The 20,685-nt window shown below is 44.0% G+C and overlaps 1 protein-coding gene and 1 pseudogene across 1 annotated transcript; one reads left to right on the top strand and one right to left on the bottom strand.

Moving 5' to 3' along the window:
• Nucleotides 1-8,509: 8,509 nt before the first annotated feature.
• On the bottom strand, nt 8,510-11,220 carry LOC123426657 (annotated as a pseudogene).
• A 2,176-nt stretch (nt 11,221-13,396) lies between these two features.
• On the top strand, nt 13,397-17,608 carry LOC123426665 (bidirectional sugar transporter SWEET6a-like). The gene is made up of 3 exons (XM_045110533.1): nt 13,397-14,596; nt 15,977-16,096; nt 16,196-17,608. The coding sequence occupies exons 1-3, from the start codon at nt 14,432-14,434 to the stop codon at nt 16,295-16,297; spliced, it is 387 nt and encodes a 128-aa protein (XP_044966468.1). The 5' UTR covers nt 13,397-14,431; the 3' UTR covers nt 16,298-17,608.
• The last annotated feature ends 3,077 nt before the right edge of the window (nt 17,609-20,685 follow it).

Genomic DNA, 20,685 nt, shown 5'->3' with positions numbered 1-20,685 from the left:
CCAGAGCGTATCTCTTGTTTCGAGGAAGAAACAAACATCCTGGTCTCAATAGATCTTGATTCTATGCATGCGTCAGACACATCACGAGCCGGAACAAACGAGTGCTTTCAACTCACGAGCCGGAACAAACGAGTGCTTTCAACAATAAGCAATACCCGAGCTTCCTTCTACCAACCAGGATTCCGATACCAATTCCAATCTGGCACAGCACAAGGAAGTAGCGCACCAGAAGAACCAATACGAGAACCCTTCCTTCCAGCCAGAATCTGTCTTTCTTGTCCTTTGCATTCGAGGAATGGGATCTGCCTTGTGGAAACAAAAGCTATTTGTTCGAGTCAAGCAAGCGGACAGTCAGCTAAGAATACTGGAAGAGAACTCTCTAGCCCTGCACTTAAACTAGACTACAAATCCGAAAAAACACTAGTTTTGGCCCATAGCGAAATAGAGTTTTTCTTCTCCGCGGACTCCCCATGCTTGGCGCCATAGGCTTTAGGACTTTTGGCACTAGGGAATCATACTTTGATCAGATCCGTGGACAGGCTCCCGAGGTCAAATCGGATTATGGACTTTTCCAGCTAAGTGAAAACGCACTTCACTACTAGCAAAGAAGTCAGCTCAGGGCAGGGCCGGTGGTAATCTCAGATAGGAACTTGCCGGGATCCTTCCATACCTGCCATCCACCACTACTACTGATCGTTTCCCAGAACGAGCCATACCTTTTCCCAGAATGAGAATACGGCTGAGGACGAATAGCGGCGCCTAGCTTTAGTTTCCACACGACACGATGGATCTATCACTCTCTTTAGCCAGGCCATTCTCTAGAGGAGAGTTCCGAGAATGAATTCCAATCTGGTACCAATCGTAGAAATCGTATTGTAGAGTTCTTCTCACGCCTAGCACAGCTACAAGCATTCCTCGAATGCAGAGACAAGACGGAGGATATCTGATCCCGCGGAACATCTGCTACCAACTACGGATTACCTTGTTTCCATGAAATCCATGTTTCTGGCACCTTGGCCCCCTCTACCTACGAAATTCTGATTCCTATGGTTGAAGAAAGTACAGCGTTGTCAATTCAACCTGAAAAAAGGGGAATAAGTTGACAAAGTCAGCTTGAATATTACGGTATGGATCAAAGGAAGCTATACCCGCCTTGATTTCTATCAAAATTATTAGATAGTAAAGCAGACAAGTCTGAAATGGAATGTTTGATCGGTATATGTAGGGCTCTCAAAAGAGAATCTATTTCAGCATAGTTGATTTTCAGAAGCCAACTAGAACTTCGCAGCTGCCGTATAGTTGATTGTTCCCACCAGTTTCGTTCTCATCTGGTCAGTTTCACGAATGCAAGGATTTACTACGACTCTCAGGTGTAAACCTTGGTCGTATACAGCGGTGAACTAGCTAAATATAGCTAGAGGAGTAATATAGCTAAATATAGCTATAGGGCATTCCACAGAGGTGAAATTCTCTCGGCAAAGCAGAACAAGAAGCAGCAGAAAGCAAAACAATATAAGGGTCGTTCGGAGTTCCAGGCACAAAACAATTCTACAGAACTGGGTATACCAAACAGTTGATCAACAAGACATATTCACTTTGACCACAGCCACCCGCACTTGCCTACCCGACTGGCTATTTTAGCTATTCTCTCTTCAACCTTCCTCTATCCTAAAATAGTCGTACCGCTCCCCCTTTAGAGATAGATTTATTTATTCTCTAAGCTAGCTAAACGCCCGAAACATAATAAGCTAAGCCTCCGTCGATTTAGCCAAAGCAGGCCTGGAGAAAATAATGGGAGTCAGTGTCCCTTAAACGCCTTGTTTCCTCTTCTTTACGGTGGCTTCTTCTTAAATGAAAGAAGATCTCTGCTGCGCTTATGCCTTAAAACCCTAAAACTGTGGTTATTATGACACCAGGTGAAATAGCTGCTTTTTCTTCTCTTCCTCCCCTCGACCTATTGAAGTTGCGCTCACCCGCAGCCCTAAGCCCTACAGTTCCTTCGCTTACCGCCTAATCTTAATCTATTGCCCTGCCTCCAAGAGAAGAAATGGCACCAACCGATACAATGGCAGCTAGTTCCAGGGAAGCTGCTATCAGGAACGGGCCCCATCCTAGTTTGGCAACATCATGCTCTCCTCTGCCGCACTCCTCATGCCAATGACCAAGCGCATGCACCGCAAAACGTCGGGATCTTCTTGTATTTCAGCGGATCCCCGGCAAGTCATTTACCGGTACTTTCTATTTCAACTATTGCTTAAACGCCTCACATCCCGGAGTTGCTTGTCGGATCAATCTCTCGTAGACTAGGCCCCTATGGTTATGGCTTTGAGCTGTGAATAAGTGTTAAGGATTTCGCTTGACTGCAGCATTTCGCTTCCTCCGTTCATAAGATGTGAGCCTGGCCCTTCCATTCCTCCGCCTACCAAATCTATTCTGTCTCTCTCTTTTCTGTTCGCAACAAAGATTTCTAATATCGTACCCCTGGGAAAGAAGTATTTATCGGCCCAATAGATTAGGCATATCTTACCCGCCTCATGCCCAAGGGCTGTTGCTCAGTTCCTTCATGTGCCGAAGTAGGCTTTGGCTAGTAGTATTTTGTTCTGTCTTACGATGGAATGAATCTTGTTTATCTATCTTTCATGAATAAAAGGCAGTCTTCAGCGTCTCTTCCTTTACATGTACAGTCTGGCACTGGCTAGTACCTTGGTTCGTGGATGGAGATGAGATACGACCACCACCTGAAGCTACTCGCCTGGAACTATTCATTCGTGAGCCACCTCTAGCTGGTTGTTAGAGTATTGGCAGTTTAGTCTTGTGTATGTTGAGCTCTGGTGCTGAATGGGATTCATGGACTCCTACCGTGATGGAGTACTTCTTTTGTGAGTTCATGGCTGTTGCTGTAGTTCAGTAAAATTACTACTCAAGTTACCCTCACGGATGACACGAGTTGCAACAATTGTCTAATTGTTGGAGTCAGGTTAGCAGCAATGAGCAAAGGCAATTTAAGCATTGCATGGTCTGTATTGATGTCAACTCAGCTATTCTGGAGTTTGTCTTTGAGCTCCCATTTCGTTATGCTGATTTGGGTAATCTTAATCCCCGCTTGAGGGCACCGAATGCATACAGCTTCCCGAATGCACCAGCGTGGGGACCCGCTGGCTCTCCAGGGGGGAATAATGTTGCACCTGATGTTGCAAATAAGGCCTACACCTCCCACTGTAGTAAGAGAGATCCGGTTTCACATTATTTATCTTGTGTCTGCCACTTCAACAAAAAAAGCTTTATAGCTCAGTTGGTTTGCGAAGGATTGGATTGATAACTGGTTGCAACAATGCTAAAATCTCTCTCTTACGACGGCAGGTTGGCCGGTTTCAACGACGTTACTAAGTAGTCATGTTCACGTGGTCTCGCCCAATGGCTCTGCTATGTTATCGAAAGAGAATCTGTCATTGCATCAAAAGTAAAGAACATTATATAAGCTAATTTAAGATCGAGATTTCTAATCATGAATCAAGTATTTGAGTTAGACTATATACAACTTAATTCGATTGCTTTTTCAAGACTCTAAAATCGGTTAATTGGGTCAACTTAACTTACTCAATTTCGAGCTCTTTCGTGCAAGCTGTTTTCTCGCAGCAATCCATACCTTTCTTTTCTTCATTTTTTACGCGCATACGTGAGGACACACGCGTATTCTCTTTCTAAAAGGGGAAGCCAGTCTTTTTGGAATTCCCCCGGTGTGCATCACAGCTGCACACTCGTTTTATCTTCAAAAGTGTGTCCTGCTGCATTCGTTTTTTGATTGATCGGAATTTTCGATTCATAAGGCAATCCCTTTGGGCACCATAGGGAATGGATACTGAAAACATGATGAATGCATCCGAAACCAGATGAATGCATCGGTAAAGTGGAATAATTTCAATGGATTGTGCATCTGAATAGAAGGCGAAGCCGATCATTCCTTATATTTTGGATCTGTTTAGTTTCTTTTTGAGTGCATTCCTCAGATTTCTTGTGCATCTTTTCCTTATATTCCATGAGGCGAATCTCTCTATTCCAGTGGTTTAGCTGCTTCTTTCTTCTTTTAACAAGTGGATTCCTCCTCTTCTTAGAGGGTCATATCACTCTTTTGTGTTTATGGTTTATCACGCGCGTACGTGGGGACGCACGCGTATTCTGAATAGGGGGTCCGTCCAACCAGACATCGCCGAAACCTCCAACTTTTACTTAAGCTGAGTCCACAGAAGAGGTTCCATTGCAAAGCGAGATCCAAGGGTTCGGGTACTATGAGCATCACAGCCTCAGGATTCGCTCGGTGGATCACCTGCGAGATGTTATTTTGTTGGATTGGGCCACTACGGAGATGAACTTGTCTGAAAATCAAGCTCGACAATGCCTATTTCCCAAGAGCGAATGTGATTCTGCAGGATTTTTATATAGGCGAAAAGGAATGACATTCATTATGAGGGACCAGGTTATAGAGCTTTTTAGTAAGGGCATGAGAACCTGTGAATAGAGGAACACGATACGGATACGCAATGGTGACTGCAGAAGCTCTTTCGACTGAAATCCACCCTCACCAGTCGTCTCCTCCCCTTCATATGTGCTCGTGCTCCCTAGAATAATGGCTTGCAAGCTCCAAACGGGAAGTCAATGAGGTAATAGGGAAAAGGAACCGCCTACTTGCCACGAATAATGCATCTCTTTTTGCCACTCTTGATAGATCTTATACAAGATGCCGACTCATCCCCTTGCTTAGACATGTCGAAGCCACTCCTCATACCGGTAGTTCAGCTCTTGTTATTCTTTCTAGATCCGTGCAAGCGAAGCGGTTTGATCAATGAAAAGAAAACATCGTGATATTGTGATGCTTGGGTCCCCTCCCCACTATAGGCACTGTCCCCGCCCTTGTTGCGTCTCAGGATCCGCTATCAGCAGAACTTGTCAATCCGATGCTGAATGCACCCATATTCCAGAGGGTCAGTAGCTTGCTATTGTCCGCCACTGAAACCCATTATTATTCAAAGATGAATCAATTGATGGTGTGCCCGGAATCGACAACAGATAGACGGAGGAAGGCGCTTGCGACATAGGTGGTAGTGAGTGGGAAGTGCTGCTATGTTCAGCCATGCTTTCCCCTCTTGACCCAGAGCCTCCATGTGTAACCTCCGATCGAAATGAAATCACAATAGTTCTTCAACATTAAGACAATGATATAGCTAGTGGCAAAGTAAAGGAAAATCGCATTGCTTAGGGCTCGAGATGGATAAGATAGGCAGTCGCACCGTTACTCATACAAGGCTATGGCTCCACTCATGTTTGTTGATCCAGTTGCCCATTTCACCCAGAAAACTTCCATATTCCACTTTATTTTTAGATAGAAAAGAATTCGAACCAATGAATTCATTCCAGAGAAGCATTCCTGTAAGTTTAGTGCTCCTCCCCAGCACCAGTATCCCATCGATTGGATACCCTGAGAGCACTCTGCACTGATTGAGAGTATGAGTATAGGTGTTTTGAAAGTCGAGAGGAAACTGTCAAGAACCTGACAGTAGCGCTTGCTAATCACAGTTCTGGATCCGGGGCAAGCATGGGATTGTCTGAAACATAGGCAGAATTGTCTGTTTTTCTCCAATTTTAAGCAACTGCTACGCTAAAAATAATAAGATGGTTCTAGGGGCAGCCTCGCCTAATAACTCGTAATATAAATGCGCTTATGTCTGCGTCAAGGCCATAGAAGCAGCAGTATCGAAGTCGTCTGGTCTCTGAATTAAAACAACAGCTCGAATTTGCCTACTAAGTAAGACCTTCACCTCAATAAATATAGTAGTTAAGGTAGTGAAGAATGTAGGACCCAAATCTGGCCTATAAGCTAACATGTGGTGCATTGCAGCTTCCTCCACAAACGTTGGATTACTTAATGCACAATGGCAAAACGGGATGAAGAATGTGCAAATCTGGGGGACATAATAGGGGCTTTGTTTCATCATAGGGGTGATCCAGAGAGCACCAGTCTAAGCCTACTGTTCTAAATAAATCTATCTTGCAACGTTCATTCAATTTTGGATCATGTCAACGAGCATTCGCCTCAGCTATGGTACCAAATCTGCTATCGTTTCTGAGAAGTTTCATTCCAGTCCCCGATCGAATCCAATTGAGTGACTCCTGAAGCCAACCAACTCTTTTTCGATATTGTGAATTCCTTAACTTTTTACTGGCTTGCTTGTTTGTAAGCTCCACGGGCGTGCCAATTCCTTAGTGGGATCCAACCACCATTTACTTTCATTCGATCCAGCGGAGAAGATGCGATTATGTATCATTTCGCCTAAGGCCAGACAGACTAAAAGGGGCTTTTGGATACGAAGAAGGTTTTCACGTCTTGCTTTGGGTGGTATGCTTCCTCACTGTTGCTATTCTGCCCTTTCCCGGTAGTCAACCACCAACGAACGTAGGCTAGGACCTGCATGTAATGTTACAGCCTTGCCAATACTCTACAGTCGTTACATCAACATGGGATTGCAAAAGGGAGGGAATTGAAAAAGGTGACTCCTCCTTAGTAGGAATAGTAGCTGAGGCTGCTTCAACTCATAACGAAGCTATTCCAGCACATAAGTCCGGGATGATCTGAGGTCGCTGGTCTCACATGGAAGAGATACGAACCTCCGCTGGATAAACACCTCTTCTGGTATCGGCTTCTTTTGTTCGTAACGAACAAGCAACGGATTGGGGATTGCCAATAGAAAAAGATACAACCAACCTTGTCTTTTGGAAACCTGGATCACCCCCATTGTAAAGAGAACACGGCACCCCTTTCCATAGGGGCTCGCAAAGGTATTATACTGGATGTGTGCAGAGAGCTAATGAAACTCCATTCCTTTTTCTCTATACTCAACGATCTACTATAGCTTGCTTTTCCATAGCCAACGTATTGACCTGATTCCCCAGGAAAGAGTTGATGGCATCTCAACGCAAGAAGGTAGAGAAGAATCCCTAGCGCAGATGTGCCGAGAGCGGGAAAGCCTGTCTTCCCCGAGAAGACAGTCTTCCTCTTATTTCTTATATGAATAACTGAAATCAATCCTCACTTGTATTAACTTCATGAGTGAAGAGATAGAGAAACCCTCAATACCGGCACTACTCCTATCAAAATCAAATAATTGGATTTGTTTTCCCACTTCCTCCACGGGATTCGTACATCGGATGAGGATTCCTACAACGGTACAACGGATCAATCCATTCAAATCAATGAAACCATTAGGTACGCCCCGGGATCTACTCTATTTTGAGATTTGCTAATGCCGAGAGACTATCGAAAGCAAAGCGAAGGTTCTTATTCCATAGTTGTTGCTGGTAAAGGAACAACTGAACGGGTATCTTTTGCAAAGCAAAGGCTTTGGTTGAATCGTATTGAGTTCCGGGTAGTAGAGTCCTCGGCTTCGATTCTTTCCAACAACGGTACGGTTGACTTTCGAACAACGGCCACGGTGTAGGTTCGTACTCGATTGATCGGCTTCCTTCCTATTAGCTTGCCATGTTTCCCCAATCTGTTTGCTTTCACCAATTTAGGTGCCACAAATGTTTCCTTTTCCAGACAGTTTGCTTTAAGCAGGAAAGCTGGCCTGTGACTTGCCTTGCTTCCGACTCTAAACCGTTCTAAACAGATTCTTTCTGCATACTGATGTTGGCAGTTATGCCTAGGTGATAGATGTATGTTGCTGGATTGGAAAGCTATACGATCCCTTTTATTCAATTATGACAGCTGAGAGGAATTGGGGATGGCCCCGCTAGAGTTTCCAAAATGAATCGAATTTAACCCTATTGTTTTTTCACTAAAAATTCCATAGTATCAATACAATAACCTTTGAGAAATTGTGAGAACGGGAAGATGCAATCATCTAGAGGGTGAAAATAGCCGAGAGTTGAGCAACCCCTAAAAGCACTCACAATGAATGGTACCAGCGGATACCAACCAGATAGAAACATGCTGAGAAATCTCTGTTATAGCTGAAACTAATATACCAATCCTATCCGTGACCCTTTCCACATTCTTTTCTTAGTCACCTAACCTATGACTGCTTTTTCTTTTAAGCTTTAATAACCTTAACATTCGAATCTGCATCTGCTATTTCAGCTCTATCTAAAGATACTATACTATTCTTTGATCACTTGAAACATAGTAGAAAGCATCTAAAACAGATATTTTTGTGGATTCCCTCTCCTTGTGGGCTGGACTCCTTTTTACATGGACAGACAGGAAAGTGGAATCTGAGGAATTAGCTGGAACAGACTCACCTTAGCTTTGAACGACTATATCCCCTCTTCTATCTACATATGGATATATATGGTCTTTAATAAAGGAAGATGATTTTAGCCGAGGACTAACACAGCTTCCATTTTGCAGCACATCTCTCAGTGGGAATAGCATCATCCATGACTTCAGGCACAGCTAGCTACGGGTAAGCACAAAAGGTAATGACGAGAGGGCCGTCCTATGTACCCTGAAAGATAAACTATGTGATAGAAGCCCGCTTTCCCACTCTTCTATCCCACCTATCCACATAGGGTATCAGTGGCCTCGTGATCTCCATGAACAGAGATCACTACACAAAAACTGCTTATGTTTCCAAAGTGAAGGGATTAGGCTTAGAAAGAAGCCCCGCTTTAGTTGAAAAAACAGCTAAAGCAATTGTTGTCCCCGTCCCCACACCTATCTCTATGAAACTTCCTTCATAGTTAGGAGAGGTTTTTTGTCTCTTTTACCGCAGGAAGTTCTCCAAAAGTATGAAAGGCGGGAGGGCTTTGTACCAACCATTCTAGTGTGGTTGGATTCTGTTCAACAGCCCAAGGACTTTCCGCACATTTTTTGTTCTTTCCACTGCTTGAAGTGATTGCGACAACTACGAAGAAACGACGAATCCCAACTACGGATATATAAGAACCGAAACTGCTCAGAGCATTCCATCCGGCGTAAGCATCTGGATAATCTGGAATACGACGCGGCATACCCGAAAGCCCTAAGAAATGCATGGGAAAGAAGGTCAGATTAACCCCGAAAAAAGTGATCCAAAAATGGATTTGGCCTAAAGTTTCAGGATATGTCCGACCAAAGATTTTACCCACCCAATAGTAAAATCCAGCAAATAAAGCAAAAACGGCTCCCATAGAAAGTACATAATGGAAATGTGCAACCACATAATAAGTATCATGTAGAGCAATGTCTAGCCCAGAGTTTGCTAGAACTATTCCAGTGAGCCCTCCTATGGTGAACAAAAAGATGAACCCTACAGCAAATAACATGGGTGTTTTGTATTGTATCGAACCTCCCCACATGGTAGCGATCCAACTAAAGATTTTGATTCCTGTGGGCACAGCTATGATCATGGTAGCTGCGGTGAAGTAGGCACGCGTATCAACGTCTAAGCCCACAGTAAACATATGATGAGCCCAAACTAGAAATCCAAGAACACCTATACTTATCATGGCATAAACCATGCCTAGATACCCGAAGACCGGTTTTCTTGAAAAGGTCGATACGATATGACTAATAATACCAAATCCAGGCAGAATGAGAATATACACCTCTGGATGACCGAAGAACCAAAAGAGATGCTGGTATAATATTGGGTCTCCCCCTCCTGCAGGATCAAAAAAGGTTGTATTAAAGTTTCGATCGGTTAATAACATTGTAATTGCCCCCGCCAGTACCGGAAGTGATAATAAAAGTAGGAATGCTGTCACTAGAACGGACCACACAAAAAGTGGTAATCTATGCATAGTCATTCCAGGTCCACGCATGTTGAAGATAGTTGTTATAAAATTGATAGAACCTAAAATTGATGAAATACCTGATAGATGAAGACTAAAAATTGCTAAATCAACTGCTCCTCCAGAATGGCTGGTAATACCACTTAAGGGCGGATAGACTGTCCACCCAGTGCCGCTGCCCACTTCTACTAAGGCTGAGCTTAATAGGAGCAAGAGACTTGGTGGCAACAACCAGAATGATATATTATTTAATCGTGGAAATGCCATGTCAGGTGCACCTATCAGAATCGGAACAAACCAATTACCAAATCCACCTATCATCGCCGGCATAACCATAAAAAAGATCATTAAAAAAGCGTGAGCCGTTATTAAAACATTATAAAGTTGATGATTCCCACCAAAATTTGATCGCCGGGTCGGGCTAATTCCATACGAATCAGTACGGAGAAGCATGTGCCCATCACTCCTGCAATGGCACCGAAGATGAAATAGAGAGTCCCAATATCCTTGTGGTTAGTAGAGAAGAGCCATCGAACCAGATTTGTCATTTGCTGTTTTTTAGAAATGAAAACTTTCCTTATCAAAGAGGGGCCGGGGGGCTGGAAGAGAAGAAAGAGAATAGTAAACGCTGGAAGAGAAAAGAATCAGAATTACTGAGCTACCCCGCTTTTTTTTTTCTAATTCCCTTCTAAGATCCTCCGACTTAAACAAGTCGAGAGCATGCTCGTGCTCCGCCTTTTCGAGACTTGCCTTGCTCTTGGGGATTTCTTCCCACCGGATCCTCTGTTCCACTTCCAGGCACCTCCTTGCGGAGCTTTCCGCCTCAAGGAAATCCCGGTTGTGGGAAACAGCATTTTCAAAGAAAACTGATCCTCCCTCATTCTCCCGCAGATCTTGATAAGACGCTTGGAGAACAGTGAAAGAATCAGTTGCGTGAATATGGAAAAGATAGGAACGAAGCGCTTCATCGACCAAGTAGGGCTCGATCGGTAGATAAGGCCCTACTCTTTGATAAAGCGCCACAAATTCCTGAATGACATCTTGTCGCATAGAAGAGAGCTTTTCTTCCATTAGGAAGAGCTTAAGCCGCCCAGGTATGTCTTCCAGGGGGGTATTGTGAAACAGCTCGTTCTGAATGAACGTAACCCATCCCGGATCCTGCTCGTAAAGACTCAGATAGAAGTTTAGCCCTGCTAAATGAGCTAGAGCCTGGGGGTCTTGAATCTACGGCGGGAGAGTGATCAGAAAGGAGGAGCCGACGAAGCACGAACAAAAAAGATTGAAAACGGCTATTACTATTAATATAAAACGCCAAAGGAATAAAAATATACAAATCGAAAGTAATATAAAATTATATATTAAGGGAAACTTAATACATAAGAAAAAATAGAAAGTAGTAAAGCGAGTAGTGGAGAAGAGCCATCGAACAAGATTTGTCATTTTCTTTTCGTTTTGAAAACTTTCCTTATTAGAGAGGGGCCAGGGGGCTGGAAGAGAAGAACTTGAATAGTAAACGCTGGAAGAGAAGAACCTTAATACTAAACCAAGTTTCGGGAACTTCTTGGTGACTTGATTGGTTCCCTTCCCCCAATTTGCAAAGGATGATTCCCGTGAAGGTGATCTCGATCACCATTCTATGATATTTCAGGATGCTTTTGAGAAGCTTTTCTTTTTACCTAATGCCGGCTACCGACAACTTACTTCATGCTATTACTAACACTTATGACTGAGCCGCACTTGCTTTCCAAAAGAAATTGAAACTATCATGCCTGAGACTAGCCAATAGAAGAAAGAGCCACAAGCAAGCCATAGCAGCATCCTTTTTCTTCGCTTTCTTCAACAATGCGAATCTACCTCACTCCTCATCATAACTCAAATACAAATTCGAGTTCCAAATTGATATTTCCTCACGTAAGCAATAAAATGTGAAACCAATATTCATCATGAAACTTCAGACACTGATGATTGTGAGGTTCTGGAAGAGAGACGACGTAGGCTGATTCAAAGTAAACAGAAAACCACCCCTTAAACTCATTTGCTCAACATTCTTTCCACAGCAACTAGAAAAGTGGAGAAAATCCAATAAGGGGAGGTCCCGGTGAATACAAATCAATTGGAAACCGAACCCCGCATTCATGTCTCTAACAAGGCTGTCTAAGCTAAGCGGCCATGGACCCATGGACCCGGGGAATCTGAACCATTAGGTAGAGTTTCAGCTGAAAGAAAACTAGGTCAATCTTCCGATCGCGATTCTTTACAAGCTTGAAACAACTTAAGCACAGGCGGGAGTCGCCCCTTTTAAAGTCAGTATTTATGCGGCGCTGAACTAACGAGCGGATACCTAACCTTCGAAGGAGAAGAAAAGACGGATGTATCTTTCATTCATATCGATCAGATGTGCTTTGCTCAGGACTCCCATTTTACCATTGCTTAAGCCATATTACATAAAGCATAGTGAGTGATACGCAATGCTGGTACCACCATGTTTTTTTCCTCACTCTGTGTAGCCACACTCGTTTGTCCATTTCTACTTATTATTTCTGTTAAATAGTATCCGTTGGTTGTAGAAGCACTGGCGTTCAGGGATTGCAAAATCCATAATATCAAGAAGCGGTAGGAACCTGGCTAACTTCGATGCGGATAACGCGCTGTAGAAGAAAGTGGATCAACCAAAGTAGACCTTGATCGAAAGGCACCACAAGGCGAACCAATAGAGTGTGGTGTAAGCGGTGAAGCAGAATAGGAATTGGAACTGCTTGAACTAGAAAGGGCTTCCGCTACCGCGCTACCTCGGGAGCTCCGGAAACGGTATACTCGCTTCACTCATCTGTAATGGTATCCTCGAAAGCTAGCTAAAGTGGGTTCTAGACAAAGTTCTCCTAAGCAGGGCGGAAGGAAAAACAAGAGCAGTATAGCTCTACATTACGCTTCGGGGGCCTCGTCTTACTCACTCACCTTCTACTAATCGGACCGTGACAAAACAACCAGCCCAGCAATAGGCAAGGACTGGCTGAAATCCCTTTCTGGATCCAGTCTATCCGTATCTGCTGTCCCTTCCGCTTTCTGTGTTGATGGAGCTCGGTCAGATAGTTCCGGTATTGCGAAGGAGGGCAACGCATTGGGATCGTCCAATCCCTTCTGATCGGTTGTCATATTGAATTGAAAATTCTCGTATAGTAAGAGTTCCTTCGGTTTCCTACCTAGCACATTCTCTGTTGTCTACGCCAATATTTGACCTGCGAGTAGAGTGTGGCTGGCTACATACGGGGGAACTCAACCTACCTTTCGAAGGGTAGACCTTTACAGATGAGTGAAACGAGGATTTAGGTATATAAGGAGACGACCCGCCAAGCGAGCCAGCCTGATACCGACTTTCATTGATAGGCCATGAAACATAGAGAATGGGAACTTGTTCGCACGTACCTCGACCGCAGGTCTGAGAATGACGAGTGTGCTTTCGCCCACAGCTTCTGTTGCTTAACCGGCTCGTGGTGTTTATGGTCCTGACCCAGTACAGCCGCTAAGCTCATTTTTCATTTCCAAGTGTTGTTACTAGCCTCGAGAGAGATGTTTCACAGGATTCACCTGCAACTGATAAACCAGGGGGATAATACCGAAACAGTCCTTTTTTTTATCATAGAGGAGCCGTATGAAGCTAAGGTTTCATGTACGGTTTTGCAATAGCGGTGGGAGCTGTGATGTTATTATCGACTATGATTATCTAACAGTTCAAGTACAGTTGATATAGTAGAAGCACAGCCAAAATATGGTTTTTTTGATGGAATCTTTGGCGTCAGCCTATAGGCTTTCTAGTTTTTAGAATTTCTTCTTTGGCCGAATGTGAAAGATTACCCAGAGGGGGAATTAGTTGCAGGTTATCGAACCGAATATTCCGGTATCAAATATGGTTTCTTTTTTCTTGTTTCTTACTTATCCTTATTAGTTTCCTCTTTATTTGTAACAGTTCTTTACTTAGGCGGGTGGAATTTCTCTATTCCCTACATATCCACGATTCTCCCAGTGTAGGAATCACACTAGTTATCTTGACCTTGATTCGGTCAAGCAGTTTTTCCTTACTATACTCCAGTACGAACAGGAAAAGAATCTGTGTACTCAACGGTGCATTAGTAATTATCTGGGATTTCTTTTGCTCTTTAAAGCAAAACGGTGTCTTGACTCTCAAGAATAGTGCGTGTTAATATCCATGTAGATAAAGATAGAGATAGCAACGAACTGGATGCATAGTAAAACTCAAAACTTGTGACTTGTTCTCGTAGGCTAACTAACCAAATCATAGGATCTAACACGAGACCGGATAAATACCGCGCCCCCGCCGCGTCTATCTATATAAGCTAATCCCTCGACCTCAACCGACTCCCAAATCTCAATTGCTTTGGCTCTCTCTCTCCCTCCCTTTCGCCGCGTGCGCCGTCCAATCCAAACCAATCCCAAGTCCCCACCCGCTCGCGGCGAGCAAAGCAAGATGATTTCCCCGGACGCGGCCCGCAACGTCGTCGGCAATGTCATCTCCTTCGGCCTCTTCCTCTCCCCTGTGTAAGCTGCCGCCGCCATCCCCCTCGTCCGCTTGTCTAGTCTACTCTCTATGGAAGGTGGTTGGTAATTAGGGTTTGATTCTGATGAGGGGGCGCTTGCTTTTTGCTTGTACATGTGCAGGCCGACGTTCTGGCGGATCATCAAGAACAAGGACGTGGAGGAGTTCAAGTCGGACCCGTACCTAGCGACGCTGCTCAACTGCATGCTCTGGGTGTTCTACGGCATCCTCTGCGTCATATTCGGCTCGGCAATGTACGCCTCCCCGCTCACCATCATGGTACGTACCCATCGATCCCGCTCTTGATCCACGTGCATAGATGTCTTTTTAGATCTATATTGGTAGATGTTAGTGATATTGTTGGGGAATAGGCGTGCGTTCCCCTTCGGTTGGTGGCGGCGGTGATGTTGTTGGTGTTGTGTGGATGAGGGTTTCATAGGTTAAGTTGTCGTGCATGGTCACTTACTGCTGGGTCAGTCAAGGATTTTTTGGACCCAGCTGTCAGTGACATGTTGCCTTTGCAGTTCAGAATGGATTGGTGATTCAGGGGTTCTACTGTTTAAGATTTAAAAAGCCGATATTAATTCTTCTGGAACTTCTATTTAAAAACAGATTAGCCATATTCATCTTCTCCAGTCTCGAGGTTCTTTTCTGATTACTGATTAATGATGGGTTGCCATCATCTTTCAAATCTGTTGCATGATCTAGACACAGTGATCTGTGAAGGATCTTGCAGCTTACTCAGGGCAAGTGACTCATTAGGTTATAGTTGAGGCATTCATTATGTACCACTATTAGCATACCTTAGTTGCTGTTTGTTCTGGAAGCATGGATGCGGAAGCCAATTTTGGAACCAAATCCATCTCTAAAAGATGCATCAATGGTCCTGTTTTAACCATCGTGTCAAATCTCTTCTTTCCCCCTTTTTACCAGTAAAAACCAACGTGCTACCTTTTGGGCTAAACTGTCATGGTGTTCGTGTGGCACATCCCAAGAACATGTTGCTCTATGTTCCGTCAAAAGGCCTATTGTTCGTTTCTACCTAAAAAGATACCGTAGCCCCTACGTGTCCTCTGATTATCGATGCGGTATCCTTGGTTACTTGCAGTTGCATTCAATACAGGCAGTTCTGTTGTACAATTGATTAGCCAACCAAACTTGTTCTGTTGTTCTCGCCAAACTCGTTGGCTGTTGAGTGACGGGTCTGGAACGGGAGGAATATTTCATCTAATGAAATCTGCCATGTTCAGCTTCATCATAAACATATGTGTTCACCTAGGGGATGCAAGTTTCAGGTGTGCCAGATTTCGAATCATGTGTTCTTGGATGGAGATAGTACATGTGTCCCTGTACCAGTCTGTGCTTTTTGTGATCTTCCCTTGCCAACTCTGTGAGATGATCACGTTGAAACGGAAAAGGGACACTGTATGTCGGTTTCTTCTCGTGGGTCATGTGGTCCAGGTGTAGAGTTCACCAATATTACCTGTGGAATTTATTTACATTTTACATAGAACATAGAATCAATCTTGTTAATTACCTATGTCTGTGTAATATATATATATTTTTTTTGAACGCTCGAGCTGTTGCATCCTGTGCTTGGAATTAATGAATATATATTTTTGCGGGGAGGAATTAATGTGTATTGTGGGTTGCGTGCAGGGTAAAGTGATCAAGACCAAGAGCGTCGAGTACATGCCCTTCTTCCTGTCGCTGGTGAGCTTCCTCAACGGCGTCTGCTGGACGTCCTACGCTCTCATCAAATTCGACCTCTACGTCACGGTCAGTAATATCTCCATCTTCAGGTTCCAACCAAATCTTATATAACTTGAGAGTGTCTCTCTAACCGTGCCGGCTCTTGTCTTCGTTCGTGCACTGCAGATCCCCAATGGCCTCGGTGCGCTGTTCGGCCTCGTCCTGTACGCCTGCTACTACAAGTCGACCCCCAAGAAGGAGAAGAACGTCAAGCTAAAATGTGATTGAAGGCCCGCCCGCTTCCTGGCTCCTTGACTGCAATAACAAGTGCTAGCTACAGTAAGAACAAGGGAATCTAGAGACCGAGACTGAAAGAAAAGGCTAGGCTACTTCTATTCGTTATTCGTTTCCCATATGATTTTCCATATTTTACCATAAAAAATAGGATGTTTTTAGCCATTTATTGTTAGTACTGAAATCAGGCATAAAGGATTTTACGGGGGGTAAAGAAGTTATTTCAACAACGTTCCTGTCATCAAATCCTGATTCAACAAAGCCATGCCAGCTGTGTTGGTCGTTCCTCCGATTCAAAGTTCTCTTGGATTCCAAAAAGCATCGCTACCCGCATACTGAAGTTGCTTAAATCTATTGAATTCCACCTCTGCACCTCTTTCTTGGGGCATAGGTGAACCTATAATTGATAGTAGAGCGTATGCTAAATCCCCAACCCTCATGATGCACTTCGTTTGATTCATTCCGCTTATCGTACCACTTAGAGCTTTCAAACCCTTTTCTTAGCGCTGCGGTAATATGTTGTTATTTAGAAATAGGAATGGTATGTTTAATAGCTCGCATATGTGTGTTTCAGATTCTATAGTACTCGGTTCTTCTGTTCGACGAGTTCTGATTTTCCTAGGTCTAATAATATGTTTACTGGTTCGTTTTCACCGGAGGAGGCAGCTAGAAATCCTGTTTTGTCAGTAGGTTGGCGTACAAGGAGGATAAAGGAAAGCCCGTTTGTAGTTCAATTCGTTAGAACCAAATGGCACGTTGAGAAACGAGAACTTCCACATGCCGAGCATCATTACCGTACTGGTGACTTCACCACCTGTTCAACTATTAGCTTTCTTGCCTTATCACAATCGAATGAATTGAGACAACCAGAGCAACTGGAACTACTACATCTGAGAGAGATGAGGAACCTAACCTACGGTGAAAGCCGAAAGCCTTACGCATTGCTTTAAGAATGGGTCTAGCGGGCGTATGGAATCCGTGACCCCTATCTCTTCACTTTCTTAATTATGACAGTCAAGTTGAATCGATTTTACGGGGTTTCTTACCCGTTTTTCCAGTCTCAGTAAAGTGCCATCAATTGGATGAAAGAATCCCGCCCTCTAGTCGAGTGTGAAGGGAGGAGAAGAGGGAAGATGGTTATTCTTTTTCTTCTAGGCAAGGAATGGGTAAACGCAGCCCTGTAAGGAGTAGGTAGCTCTCAGCCCTTCCCGGTATGTATTCATTGGTTGCTGTAAGCCCTACTTTCGATCAATAAGTAATACGCGAAGTCGCTAGCTCCACGTGCCATGCGCATCCTTCTCTTAACCTTTCAATCGAGAGTCATCAACGCTTGCCTTGCTTTGCTTGCCCAGTCTATTAGTATGGCATCCCTTCTCCTTAGTCCTCTTTGGCCCGTGTGCCGGCGCGCATCCAGCTTTAGCAGGAGATAGGAGTGTTTGTTCCGCTAAGGAAAGGAAGGTATTCGTCGTAGGCGCAGAAGGTATTCGTCGTAGGATTGAGCTGAGCCAGGTATGTCACATCACATAGCTTGCAAGCCCAGGTGATTTCTGCATTACCAATCGAGCCGAGGAACCAACTTAGTAAAGAATAACCTACTTTACTTGTTTCGTTATGCTATAGCCACCTAATAAAGGGAAGATTCCTATCAGAAGAAGAAGAAGTTGGCAATCTACTAATCAAGATCGACCAAAATGGATAGTTCCATTAACTATATGGCATTTCTAGCCCGAAAAGTATGAGGTACACATAGGTAGGGAGCATCATCGTACTCAATCCTGCTTAGGTAGAGCAAGACACACGGATCTATCATTCCGCAAGAAGTGACTCGTTTCCTTTTCTGGGTAAGAAGAGGGGAGGTCCCGTCGACCAAGAAGAATACCTTCTCCAAGCAATCGAACTCTTCCTTTCTTTCTATAGCCACTGTACTCCATCGAGGATAAGACGGATACGCGATTTCTGCACTTCCTCCGCTTGCCCCTCAGTGGATAGCACTTTCTTTCGAGAAATTGGCAGGGACTGCGTACCATTAAAGGGAGTCAGTGGGCACCGTAAGTAGTAATCGAGAACTTGATGAACATACCAACCAGTATGTGAATCCGTAAAACAAGTGGAGGTTTTTCTTCCTTCCCCGATATCCCTCGCTCTACCCAACTATCTATAATGGGGCAGAGAAGGATAAGCAAAGTAGGCGCACGAATATTTATTAATTAAGAGTTTTCGAGACTTCATTCTCTTTTTAGTTTTGACTCTGGGTCCGGTACAGGTTGACGCGGAGGATAGGGATGGGAAAAGAAGCCCTAGCTTTGGGAAAGACCGGATCATAACATGAATTTCAGGGCATACTTAGTAGATGCAGATCTAGGTACTCTTTCTTCCCCAGATGGGGAATGGGCCAAGCCGATCCGTTGTTGGCTCTGAAAGTGCATTTGCTAGTTCGAAAGAAGCTGAATCCGGGTGCAAATGGGATTCCAAATGATTCTTATGTTTCGTAGCATGCTGCGCAGACTCACTTGGTAAATAGCCTTCCCTAAAAGAGGCAAGGTGCTCACACATGAAATTCCCTTTTGAAGGATATCCTATTTTACTTTTATGCCATACTTGGGCAAAGCCATCGAGACTATATCCATCACCAGGAAGAAGAGAAGCGAAGCCATAATTTCTTTAGGATAAGCCTGAGATATCTAGTACAGTAACAGTGGTCGAATTGCTGCATAGCCCCCCCTAATACGAATTTGGCAAATCCTCGTTCTAAAGTTAGCGCACCATTGAGGTAAGTAAATATTAGTAGGCACACAGGCAGCCCGTTGCAAGGAAGGAAAGAGCAAGAGCTAAGGCTAAGTGCTCGAGTTACGGTTGTTGACTCGGAATTGTAAGCCGAAGAAGCATTCCTGTGACCTGGCCGTATGAATGGTTTCTTTCTCAATACCAGAGCTAAATAATTAGGCATCAAAATTCAAAGAAGGTTTGCCTTCACTTCAACCTTAACCATTGACGGAAGATTCATACCTATGAATATTCCCCTCCTCATTTGCTGAAAGCACTTCCTATAGCGAACCAGGCAAGGAACATATCGAGTAGGCTAGTACCAATTCCTCCACATCAACAGCAAAATAGGCATATGAATCTTAAGTAGGAAATTCCTTCATCTCAGATGAGGTAGGTAATCTACCAGAATTTATTTCCATTTCCAGGTAAGATGAGCGGAGACGAGTTTATCAGCACCGATACCCCCACGCATCGTGGCCGGTTCCCTCGGGGGTAGAAACTTAGCTTGGAGAAAGATCCCGTTGATCTTCGGGCTGGCCCTTGCCTATTGAAAGTATGGTGTCTCATAAATGCTTTGTTAATGCCTCTTATTCGTAGGATCGGTCCAAAGCGCGGCTGAGTTGACGTTGATAGACTTGTGCGTGCTCTGCCGCTCGTAACCTTTTTTTTCTCCCATCGATCGAATCGAGGAGGTCAAGTTTCGAGAGCCTCTCGCTTCTGATTATCAGTCATATCGTCGTCGAGCAGAACGCGCAGGGAAGGAATCGTCGAGTTCACTGGGAAGAATGGCGTCCATGCCAACGACTAAGGAGAAGGGGACCAGTGGCTATACAGATTGACGTCCGATAAGCCCAGAGAGCCTCAAGAAGGCGATCTGGCCAGTCTCCTCCGACTCAAAAGTGTTTGTAGCTATGGTATGGGTCTGGTCTGAAGACCAATGGGTCAAAAAAGGGGATATCCTCTTCTTTGGCTACACCAACTAATGTAGTAGATTGCGTTCCCGGAGGACACTTTCTCCATTTCGTCGGTACTGGTAACAACGGATCTTGACCTCGTTTCTTTTTCTTGTTATTTGACTTCTTGGAATGGAATTCTTCTCATGATAGTCACACAAGCGAAGGAGAAGAGGATGGGTCCCGAGGGAACTCTTTTTCTTCTATTCTAAGTTTTGATTGCACGAGCAGCATAACAACATAACAGTTTTGTGTAAGGAAGTAAGGAAAGACTCCTTTCTTAAATTTAAGGACTTAATTAGCCTGTCGTATATAACAGATAATGAGTCTCAAAGAGAGTTTCCAATGGGTTACATCAAGTTCCATTCCCAGTATGCGAAATCAGTAAACACGAATATCTGTATATAAGAAACTTCTATTCCAATCCACAATCGGTCCAACAAGGCAACTGTCGTCAACTAGATCAATCAGGAATAAGCAATATGTCGTACCCTATCTGTCATATTTGCTTTTCGGTAAAGGGTACACACTACTTTATTTTTACTTATTCAATTCTCTGTCTTGCTAAACACAAATCCTTCTTTTCTTGTATAGACGAAATAAAAATGAGAACTAAGTAGGTTTCGACCCATTAAAGGAGTCAATGGCACGCACACAAAGCAG

This window comes from Hordeum vulgare, chromosome 1H (genome assembly GCF_904849725.1).
Source record: "Hordeum vulgare subsp. vulgare chromosome 1H, MorexV3_pseudomolecules_assembly, whole genome shotgun sequence".
NCBI classification, from domain to species: domain Eukaryota; kingdom Viridiplantae; phylum Streptophyta; class Magnoliopsida; order Poales; family Poaceae; genus Hordeum; species Hordeum vulgare.
The sequence above is the reverse complement of the archived record's forward strand: the minus strand, read 5'-3'. Positions and strand labels throughout refer to the sequence as shown.